General features: G+C 30.0%; 1 protein-coding gene across 2 annotated transcripts; it reads left to right on the forward strand.

The window, feature by feature from the left end:
• Window positions 1-3,356: 3,356 nt before the first annotated feature.
• LOC104772985 (hyperosmolality-gated Ca2+ permeable channel 1.1-like) lies at window positions 3,357-5,156 on the forward strand. 2 transcript variants are annotated; one of them, XM_087477848.1, is made up of 5 exons: window positions 3,357-3,971; window positions 4,061-4,265; window positions 4,341-4,402; window positions 4,501-4,720; window positions 4,797-5,156. In XM_087477848.1, the coding sequence occupies exons 2-4, from the start codon at window positions 4,107-4,109 to the stop codon at window positions 4,574-4,576; spliced, it is 297 nt and encodes a 98-aa protein (XP_087333974.1). In that variant the 5' UTR covers window positions 3,357-3,971; window positions 4,061-4,106; the 3' UTR covers window positions 4,577-4,720; window positions 4,797-5,156. The 2 variants fall into 2 exon arrangements, with proteins under 2 accessions (XP_087333974.1, XP_087333973.1); XM_087477847.1 differs by having other exon boundaries at window positions 4,061-4,402.
• Window positions 5,157-12,367: the final 7,211 nt, after the last annotated feature.

A 12,367-nucleotide genomic window follows, 5' to 3' on the forward strand; every position in this document is an offset into this window, starting at 1 on the left:
AAATGACAAAATTATAAACCCTAAACTTCAAATACTAAACTGTATCCCTTAAAAACTATACCCTAAATGTAAATTGGGAACCCAAACCTTAAAAAAAAAAAACTAAAAATTAATTTAACATAGTGTAATTATGTAAAAAAGGTAAAAAATAAAAATATTCAAAAAATCGGCATTTTAGAGAAAAGATATGTCAAAAATGACATTTCTAACAAATTCTCTTAATTTAATATATTAGATGTTCACATCAATAATTAAATCTATATACTTATTTAAGCAACCCTTTAAACAAATAACCCTACTCCATGTAAAATATTACACAAAATGCCACTGTATTTTAATACAAAATATAATAACAGAATCTTAATATTAATTTGTTGTAATCTGAAAATAATTGTCCAAAAAAATAGTAATTATTTTTTTATTAGATTACAAGAAATTATTAATAAAATAATTTCGAAATTATTTAATAAAATAACAATAAAATTATTTCGAAATTATGTAATAAAATAATTAAACAGATTCTATTTATTGTTTCAAAAATCTTAGGAAACAATAACAAACTATTTAGAAAATTATAAAACTTAAATTTATTTATAAAACTAAGATTAAATATTTACATATCTAAATCATTTAATAATAACAAATATATATTAAAATTAAGATACAACATTGTTTATATTTTTAAAATATATCTATATACTTATTTAACCTATGTTGTTAAAAATTTAACCAGTTCTGATGTGACATATTACGAAAATGCTAGTACATTTTAATTATACTAAATAAAAGTAGGAGTTATAAGCTTCTAAGGCTGTCCACCTAAGCTTTAAAACAACCAATAGGGATTCAACATGTCACTAATTAACATTTTTAGAAATTTGCAGAATTATATATATTAAGAATTACTTTAAACAACCTATCAGAATTTGACATGTCATTCATTAACATTTTTTAAATTTTCAGAATTTTTTAGAAAAAAGAAAATTTTTAATTTATGGAAATAAAAAAACTATGTACAATATCCCACATTAGCTAGAAACTTTTTGGAAAATGGTTCAAACCAGTATAAATAAGATTAATATGTTTCCAACAACGGATGAGCAGGAAAGCTTGATTTATCAAGCGTCCAAGTTTAAAAGTTTTATTCGGTTTGATCCTGTTTTTTATTTAATCAAACGAAAACTTTAAAAAATTTAAAAAAAATATTATAATATTTATTTTTAATAATATTTTAAATATTATAAATATTGAAAATTTTAAAAGCTCTTAGCTTTTATTTTTTTTTAAAATATTATAATTTTAAAATTTTAATAGTTTAAAATATTGTAAATATTGAAACTTTTTAAAAGGTTTAATATTATATTCGAACCTTTTAAAAGTTTAAAATATTCTAAATATTGAAACTTCTAAAATTTGTAGCTTTAAAAAGGTTTCAAAATATTATAATTTTTAAATTTTAAAATTTTTTAACATTTAAAAGCTTTTTAAAAAATTAAAATTTATAAATTTTAAAAATTTGAAATATTAGAAATATTGAAACTTTTAAAAGGTTCAAATATTAAAATATTTAAACTTTATAGAATGTTTTAAAATAGGAAAATTACCTAGAATATTACATAAAAATATGTTTATTACTAGATTAACACGTTGAGATTTTCGACTTACTCAAATAACACATAAAAGTTTGCAAATTACTTTTATACCTGAGTTGTATGTTTTATTACGTTTTATGCCATTTATAATTACATTTGGTCGAAAAAAAAAAAACTTGTGATCTTAGGCCATCCTTAATGGCATAACTATTGGTGTGTTCTTACCCAAATTTATTAATAAAAAAGAGAATAGTGGGCTAAGATCAAAAATTTTGGTCTTGAGATAGAACTGATCTAAAGCACAGTTCTCCTTTGTTTCCTGTATTGTGATTGGTCGAGATGTTTTGGAGAGAAAGAAAAATTTTTATTTCTCTCGTTCTGATCAAAATCGTTTCTGGTAACTCATCGTGGTCACCATCTTCTCCGACGAAGGTTTGTATTCCGGCCATTAAAACACATCAATGGCGTCCACTAAACCTCTCTGTTCAATTCCTTACTTGTTCCTCTCTTTCTCTGTCCTCTTCGTCTTCTCGCTTCTCTTCTTCTTCTCCAATTCCTTATGCTCTCTCGCCATTCTCGGTCTCCTTTTTTGCCAACTCAATGTCTCGTAAGTTCTCTCAGACTATATTTATCGATTCTCTCTGTTTACTGTGTTGGATTCTGTTCTTCGGTCTCTGATTTTAGTGATTTGCTGTTTAGTAACTGAGGAATATTATTTGGCTCGTTTGATCTGTGAGAAAGTGTGATTGCTCTTTGCATATGTTTGTCGAATTAGGGTTTTTGCAATCAGTGATGTTAATTTGATTTTGAAATTGATTTGCTTTGGATTTTCATGTCTTCTCCCTGTGGATTTTGGTCTTGCACACACACAAATTTTGCTAGATTCTCTTTACTTGTTTTTGGGTGAATCAGTGGTGCGTCGACTTTACTTTTTACATATTTCATCATCATATCACTTTTAATAATCTCAGAATTGGCAATGGTTTCATGATCGTCCTCTAGTATATACATAATCGGTTTCAAGACCCTTGCTTTTTCAGCCACATGATTTACAACTCTATAACTCTTCTCCAGGGTACCAGTGGATCCACTAGAGTGGCAAATATCACAGGACACAGCAAGTAACATTGTTGCTCTGACGCTGATGTAGTGTTCGTGCCCTTCTTTGCTACGTTGAGTGTTGAGATGGAGCTTGGATCACGTTTTTATTCTAACTGGTACTAAAGCTTCTCTCTTTATATCTGTTGACACTGTTGTGGAGCCATACAATGCAACACTCTCTGTGCACCAGCTTGTTGAAAACGCTGATGAGTGTATGGTTCTTGACAATGAAGCCTTGTATGACATTTGCTTCCGTACACTCAAGCTTAGCACTGCAAGTTGTAAGTATCACACGGCCTTCTTAACTTTTATATATTAATCAATATTGTTGATCTGTCTCCGTGGTGCTACTGTGTTTGTTGTTTGATGCATAGTTTTATACATAAGTATGTATGATGTGTAATGCTATATATTGGACTTGTGCCTGCTGTTGTGATACTCAATGTTTCAAATCATATCCTTGTTCAATCGATATCATCACTATTGTTAGTCTGTCGTTGTGGTTTTAAGGCTTGTTTTGGATCATGCAAATAAAAGAAATTTATGAAATTTTTATTCTAAGAACACCAAAATTAGTTCCCCCATTTTTTTTACCTATGATCTTAACAACTGATTTTACATTATTTTCACTATATATTTAATCTAAGAACACATCAAAAAGTTGTCCCATTAAGGATGCCCTTATGCTCTTGCTCTTCAGATCTTATACTTTTAGATTTAAATTGTGTTTGATTTTTAAGAGAAAGAAACACGAGAAAAAAACATCAGATTGATTCATTCTAATTTGATTCATCTTCTTCAACTAATTTAATTCACTTTCTCTCTCGAGAACAGAGGTAAGTGTTTCCGGCGAAGGAAGTGTCGTTGAACACCATGAATTGACTGACCATTTAGTGGTACTCTCCCGGAGAGATCGTTGAAAGAGAGATATAGCGTTGTTTGACTCGACATGTTTCCGATTCCGGTTGGGATTAAACCGGTTAGTTGATTACCGGAGAGATTAAGTATACCGAGGTTAATCACGTTGTTGATCTCTTTAGGTATCTCTCCGTTGATTCGGTTACGGCTGAGATCTATGGAGATTAAAGTAGTGCAGCGTGAGATTGAACTTGGGATAACGCCGGTGATGTTATTCGCAATCGTGTTGATCTTCGATAGATGCTTCAATTCGAAGATCTCTCATACTGCCGCGGAATCGGTTCCGATCTAAGAACAGAGTCTGTAAATTAGGGAAATGATAGCCGGAGGAATCTCGCCGGTGAACCAGTTGTTAGAGAGGTAAATCTGGTCTGTCTTACCTGACTCCCATTTTTGTGCCATCTTATGTTTAATGTTCCCTTTTGGTTCAAACTCCTCATTGTTTGTAGATTGCTATAGAAAGGGAGAATGTAGTAAAATGATGAAAAGTCAATCATGCCAGCATCTTTTGTCTCGTTCAAAACTCGTTGGGCTGCTGCTGTTTGCGCTCAGACCACACAGACACGAAACCCAACGAAATGGCTAACCGAATGGGCTGCAGAGCCGCGTGATGTATATTGGCCAAACCTCGCCATTCCATATGTTTCTTTGACTGTAAGAAGATTGCTCATGAATGTAGCCTTCTTCTTCCTTACCTTCTTTTTCATCATCCCTATTGCGTTTGTACAGTCTCTTGCTACTGTTGAGGGAATTGAGAAAGTTGCACCGTTCTTGAAAGTCATTATTGAAGAGTGAGTTCTCCTTCTTCTCTAGTATTGCATTTGAATAATGCACTGAAACATTTTCAACTAACATTGGACCCGGTTGGTTGTCTTTTTGTATTCACAAGGTTTGCTAGCCGGTATTGCGCTGAAGCTTTTCTTGATCTTTCTGCCATCCATACTGATGACCATGTCCAAGTTTGAAGGCTTTACGTCAATTTCATCCTTGGAAAGACGATCAGCGTCAAGATATTACATTTTTAACTTAGTGAATGTCTTTCTTGCAAATGTTATCGCTGGAGCTGCGTTTGAGCAGCTCAACTCTTTCCTCAATCAATCACCAAATCAGTACGTGACTCCTTCTCTCCCTCTGTTAATCTTTCTTTCTTTTTGCTAAGGACTCTTCTTTTTTCAATGTGAGCAGAATCCCTAAGACAGTTGGCATGGTGATACCGATGAAAGCAACCTTCTTTATAACATATATAATGATTGATGGTTGGGCAGGAGTTGCAGGAGAGATTCTCATGCTTAAACCTCTCATTATATTCCACCTCAAAAACGCATTCTTGGTGAAAACAGAGAAAGACAGAGAGGAAGCAATGGACCCAGGAAGCATCGGTTTGTGTTTTTATTATGTACATAGAGAGAGGTTTGTGTTTTTTTTTTTTTGCTTAGACGTTGTTGTTAATGTGTTTCTTCTATTGTCCAAGTATTCAAGTGTCGGGGTCTTTACTTCAGTATATTTTCAACCATTCGTTTTCTTGTTTATTCAGCAAGATGCCAAGATTGTAAGTGTGTGATGATTCTAATTTCGTATAGCATTACAAAAATAAGAGAACGAGTAAAGTGATTAAAAAGCATATAAACAAAATAATAAAACATCAACTGCAACACTTTTTTTATTCAATAGAGATACATTACAAAACAAGAAATATTCCTTATCTAACAATAGAGGTTACATGATTGACCTAGTCGATATCCTAACATAACAATGTCGTGACTTATAGAAAGCCATATTACAAAATAAGATATTGAATCTTGTTAGGTAATAGTAGAGGTTATATGACTTACCTCGTCGATATCCTAGCCATTAAAAAATCTCAAACTACTGATATTACAAACAGTAAATATATCGACAACATAACAATGTCGTGAAGCTTATACAAAACCATATTAGAAAATAAGATACTTAATATCTTGTTTCGTAATAAAGGTAACATGATGTTACATGGTTGAGATCGTAAGGAAAAAATATGGAATTTTTTTTTTTCACTAAAGAAGCAATTTCAACTCCATAACAAATAACAGCGAGAACTATTTTCCAAGGCATTTATGTGAAATGGAAACTGCGATCAATATATTTCAAGAAAGAAGAGAAAAAATGAAGTATCGAGGCAAATTTGTGGAAGGTGAAGTTGAAGTGTGAATTCAAGTATTGAAACTAATTTATAGAGGATGAACAAATTCAAGTGTGTATAAAGCAATACGTTGGGCTGTTAAAAAGTGCCACTCTTCTCGTAAATCTGTAAATTCATTTAAGACCGTGCGCATGCATGAGTATTAATGGAAGAGAGTCAGTGAATGAATTTATAAATTCGAGCATCGTAACTTGTTAAGTTTGGTGGAATATGGAACGATCTACAAAAGTTAGTGAACTATAAGATGCATGATCAGCTACAATTTACAGAATAATGAACCCAAAAGAGTAAGAAGTTTATCCGCATAACAAGTGTGCAATTAACCTAACGATGAAAAAAGCTAAATGCAGTCATTTACAATAGCCTTTCTTACCTGTCTAGACTATATGTTCAGGAAGAGGGCCTTTCATAGAGCCTCTGACCCATCACCAAACTTGAAAAATCTGGCCACCCACTACCATCATTGTTGAAACCGGGGAAGAACACATCAGCTTCTATAGAAACAACAAAATCAAGGGCATCCCACAGTAACCTATGTGCTTGATTCCTAAGATCCATCGGTGAAGGGCTTGGTTCTGTGTCATTATATGTAAGCCAACCATACCATCCTTCTTTTTCGTGCTGGTAGATAGGTCTGTCTGGAGGAGGAGGTAGCCAAAGACAACAGGATATTAGTAAAAAATTATTTAGTATACACATAATTATACATAGTTGTCCAGTTGTACTTTCATATTCATAGTTGAACTTTTGCATTTTTTCGTTTTTCCAGTTGGACTATAATATAAATTATTAATTAGCAGTTGGCCACAAGATTTATTACTATTAATTAGCATATACAAGGTTTTCATAACACAATGTTCATAAAAACTTGGGTTTCACCTCTTTTGCTTTATTTAAGGTGATCACTTACTAAGTCTTCCTTATACTATAAAGAGTGTTTTATGTGAAAACGATAGTATATATTAGAAAGTGATAAATTCTTGTATTGTTGATTAAACATGATTATTTAATAGTTCAATATGTAAAGAAATTCTTATAAACCTTAATTATCATTTTCAAATTTTTAATATAAATGCAAATCTAAATATATATTTAGTTGTACCTAGTTGAACTGAGTATTATATATTTATGTTATCTAAATATTACCCTCTATAGTTAAAAATGTAATTTTGTCTGATTATTATTCATTACCTCTCGAAAATATAATAAATAAATAAACAATTACGAATTACATAGGTTGTTCTAGTAACATCTCTTACTTTTTCTATTTCCGGTGAACAATTAGTTGGGGTTGCAGAAGAAGATATGTTGAAGATGACTACAAAATTACGATAATATTGTTCATTAAAACGGATTACGATAACATCTCTTACATGCAAAAGAACGTTATGTACGTACACTAATCTCAAGAACGTTATGTACGTATGCGTTCATATGTACGTACACGTTTATATGTACGTACACGTTCGATTTTAGGTTTAATGAACCCGAAATTACCAGAATATTCTCTTCTTCTACCTCTAACCTACGACTGAAAACCCTAATTTTCCTTGCCTCACTTTATTTTTTCACGACTTATGTCTATTTTTTTAGTTTCACTTGTGAGTTTTTTACTCAACTATTATAGATTTTCATCTCAACATCTGATTTCTAAATTAAAAACCTATAAAAAGTGAGTTATATAGATTTCCGAAACGATATCTAGCTCTTCCATGGATGAACCCAGAGGAAAGATTAACGAAACAGAGTAGGAAAAAGACGTTTGCTCCGGCCGACAAACAGAATACGATTGATGAATCTGCTACAAACGTTATTACATGAACACCATAGATCGGAAGAACAGCAAACGTGTTTAGATCTACCTCCAATAAGTCTATCGCAACGCTAGACTGTCTTTGACAGCTCAAACAAATTCGTATTATTCTGGTAAGACTTTACACCTGTCAAAAATGCTTACTAAATCTACCACAGACAAGAAACCTACCATCACACTCCGAAAACTATTTCAAAAAAACAAACAAGTATACTAAAAATATCTGAAACGAGAGAAGGCTGTCGAATAAATCTGTCGCAACAGGCCATTAGTCTACCATAAATATCTTTTGGGTCATATTGACTGTTGAAGGTGTACGTCAGATATTTTTGGTACACTTAGTTTTTGATACACATATACGTCCATCGATAAGTGTACCAACACTACAACTAAGTGTACTATCTACGTTGACCGATAAGTGTACCAAGACTACAACTAAGTGTACTAAAAATATCTGACGTACACCTTTAATCAGCCACCTATATAAATGTACCATCAAAGAATCGGTAGACTTTCTCCCAGTTCCCAATATTTTTTTTCTTCCACTAATAGCATTAGCCGTAATTATGTTTTTTCTCAACACTAGTTTCAAGGGTAGTATGGGTACAAAGTTTATTCTAGTAATTACCAACAATTGTGTGTTACTTTTGTAAAAAGGAAGCTTTTATATAATATTCTAGTAACTCACCCTTTAAAATACTACAATTACTTCACCTCCATATAAATTTTAAGATAGTATATCTATAATAATAAAAAGTTGAAGCTATAAACTCCTAAAAGTGTCCATATATGATTTTAAAAAGCAATAAGAATTAGATATTTAGCTAAGAAATTTTTTGGAAATATAGTAGTAATCTATATTATTACGATTTTTTAGAAAAAATAAAATTAAATCTATAGAAATAAAAGAAATATGTACAACGTCCCACATCGGCTAGAAAATTTTAGACAATGGCTGAGAACCATTATAAAAAAAGAAATATGTTTTTAACTATAAATTTATTAGGTTTGCTTGATTTATGCTTATTTATCAGGTTTCCAAATTTAAAAGTTCTTTGATTTATTTTAGCAAATTAATTTTTTTAAAGGTTTAAATATTTATTATATAATGTTTAGAAATATTATAAATTCCTCCATAAAAATGTCAAAATATTATAACTATTTAAACTCTATAAAAGTAAAAGTGTCATTAATATTTAACTCTAAAAAAATGTTACAGATAATTAAATTACATCTAAATTTTGAAATATTTTAAATATTTAATCTCTTTTAAAAATTTAAAAGTTTAAGAATTACTAAATATTATATATGAAATTTTTTAATATATTAAAAATATCTTACTTATCTTCGTTTGTTCTTAATATCTCTTATTAGCTGTAAAACATGTTTTTGTGTATGAATTTAAAGATGATTTGAAATTTTTGCAATAAAAAAAAATTATTTTTAAGTCTAAGAAAGAAGGATTGACGTCGCAAGACCTTGATTTGATGTTATTTTTGTTTAAAGAAGAAGGATCGACGAAAAGCACAAATATTGTTTTTACTATACATGTGTTCATATTACTTTCTCTGCAAGTAAGGATTTTGGTTTGAGAAGTAGATGGATGAAATTATCAATAATTGAGTGCATGTGTTGACTATGCTGGTTTTCATGAATTGCACAATTTTTATGAGAAAAAATGATTTTGGTCTTGGAGTTTGATGGGTTAACAAGTTGTGTGGTAGTCTAAAAAAATGTTTTTTCAGTGAAAGAATGTAAAAAAGTTGACGAGGAAGAACAAGAAGAAGAGTATAACAAAGAATTGGACGGTAAAAGTAACGATGACAATTACCATAAAATTTGACAATGAAAATGACAAGAAAGAATATGAAAAATAAGAAAACATTAAATAAAAACATGAAAATAGCGATCAATTAAATATGAAAAAGTGATAAATTCATGATTATAAATTTGTTTCGTTTTTCTGGTGGCCAAAGAAATGGTTTAAGATATGTGAGGTCACCAGTTTGATCCGCCTCGCCTGGACGTCGAGTTAGATCCATAATTTTTTTATCAGATTTGACTTTAAAACACAACTAATTTTTATATTTTTAAAATTGTGTATATGAAATTTAATTTTTTCCTTAATAGTAATTTAACGTTTTCTGTAAGATAATATTTCATTACCGTCATCAATTATATATAATTTTTATCAAAATATATCAAATAAACTCACGCGTAGTGTGGATTCAAAACCTAGTTATTCTAATAACTAACAAAAGAAAAGTTTAGATTTGTTTACAAAATAATATAACTCTATTTATTGTTTCATAAATCTTAGAAAATAATAACAAACTATTTGATTGGCTAAAACTTAATTGTTTATACACAATATTCACTATATAAACAATACTAAGTGTATAATATTGATAATATACATAACCTAATTATAATTTTCACCTATATAATTAATATACAACATGTTATACCAATAACTTCAATTTGTAAATTTGGTATATTAATATCTCTAAATACGATCACATCAATTTGTAATACCAAATCACGGGTCAATACATGTTTTGCTGGATTTTTTTGGCTTTATCGAATGTATAATTAACGAATTTGATATTGCACCAAACCAAAATAGTAGTACCAACTACGGGTCGAAATCAGAGTATGACATTAAGTAAATTAAATATATGATTTTATAAAATGTATAGAATTAATAAATTTTCTACTATTATTTTGTAATAAACAAATCTAAATTTACATAAATATTTCCTCACGCTGGTAACATTATTCTACAAAATATTAAGGTGTATTTATGAGTCGGGTAATAAAACGGGTAATAAGACAGGTAACGAGACGCTCAAAAATTAAATTAATATCCGATACTCGATCATTATTCATGGATAATATAATTATTATACCATTCACTCGACCCTAAAGCTGCAAGTACCTTTTTTCGGGACGAATACAAACCGAAAAACAGGTCCAATACGGGTATCGGTAGTAGTTTCCAAGCCTACCTATTAGTAGCTTAATATGAATCAAAATTCACCATATAGTACTATATTATATAACATGTAAATGAATGATACAACATAAACATAATATTAACAAATAACAAAATAAAAAAAAATTCTCCGCGCTACCAGCGCCAGCTATTATCTAGTAAAAAGAATCACGCATAATATAACAACTAAAATCGTCGAATAATTGCTTGTGGTCACATACATCATTGTTGTTTTTATAATTTCTGATGAATTTATCGTCATTTTTGCTAACTACTTTGTGACAAAAAAAAACTTTGTGACAAAAATGGATTGTTAGTCATTAGTTTCATGTAAAAATAAAAAACAGTCTCAATCTTGCCTCACAATTAAGTTCTTCTTAACAACCATGTGAAGTGGTCCTTATTGATGTTAATATCTTGAATATATATCAACCTTCACGGCTATGAATAATGTTCAACCAACATTTCCAATTCATGCATGTGGCATCTTTTCAGTTTACATCCTTTTCAGTTTCTATGTAATTTATTGCCAAATTATCTACTGATTTATTTCTTTATTTTTAAACACTCATTTAAAATTAAATAATAAACATTTGCCTACCTGAAAGCCAGACGAATAAAAAGAAGTTTTAAAAACTAAATAGGGTTTCTATTAGAGAGTAGAGTACTAGTACTATATAGCTCATTTAGTCTGGTTACTAGTTTTGGTTTTAGTTTGCTTTTTATTAAGATTGTTTTGTCTTTCATTTCACACTTGTCTAAAGATATTTGCAATTCTGTTTCTCTCACGGTCCATTTTATGCCGTTGCTATTAAAATGTCAACTAGTACTAACTCATAACTGATCCTAAATTCCTAATAGTATTATCGAAGCTAGCTCTAGTTCATGTTGTACAATGAAACTGATGATTTAGATGCAAATAATTAAATTCAAAAATGGCAGCAAAACATATGAAAATGTTTAAGATGAATAACATTTTTGTATTTGTTTGCCCTAAAAAATTAGAGAGATTTTCAAAAATACCCATTTTTCTGTGTCACTTTTCAAAAATACCCTTTGATGGTGTCCATTTTCAAAAATACCCCTTTTAATATATAAAATGACAAAATTATAAATCCTAAACCCCAAATACTAAACCCTATTTGCTTAAAAAATATACCCTAAATGTAATTTGGGAACCCAAACCTAAAAAACAAATTCTAAAAGTTAATTTTGATAGAGATTGATGAGAGTTTAGAATGGGAAGAATTATTATTTACTCTCATAAATTATACAGCAGAGATTACATATGTTTATATAGTAAGATAATTTCCTAAACTAAGATATAATTAAATCTTTACATATCTGTATAATAAATATAACAATATCTCATATTAACTAGAGGATCTTCTAGATCCTTCTATACGTCCCCTCAATCTCAAGGCGGGGATGAAGAGTGAAATCAGCGGGTTGAGATTGATCAATGATGTGGAAACGTTTGACGAATGTGAGACGACGAATGGACACAATGTCGTTGGTGGTGGCAGCCAGATCTGGAAACGTCTTTATCGGAGAGAGGTCGTTGTAGAGTTGAGACTTGAGAGGGAGATCTGATGGGTATTCTTCTTTTTTTTTTTGTTTTTTTTTTTCAGAAAATTAAATAGAAAGAACAGCTTGAGAAAACGATAATATTATTTTTATTATTATTAACTGAATTGAAAAATAACAAATAAAATTTTGAAAAAGCATCAATGGCTTTGAAAACTGGAAAATAAGATGTTTTTTTTTAA

The sequence above is a fragment of the Camelina sativa genome, chromosome 12 (assembly GCF_030686135.1).
Source record: "Camelina sativa cultivar CO46 ecotype springtype chromosome 12, ASM3068613v1".
NCBI classification, from domain to species: Eukaryota; Viridiplantae; Streptophyta; class Magnoliopsida; order Brassicales; family Brassicaceae; genus Camelina; species Camelina sativa.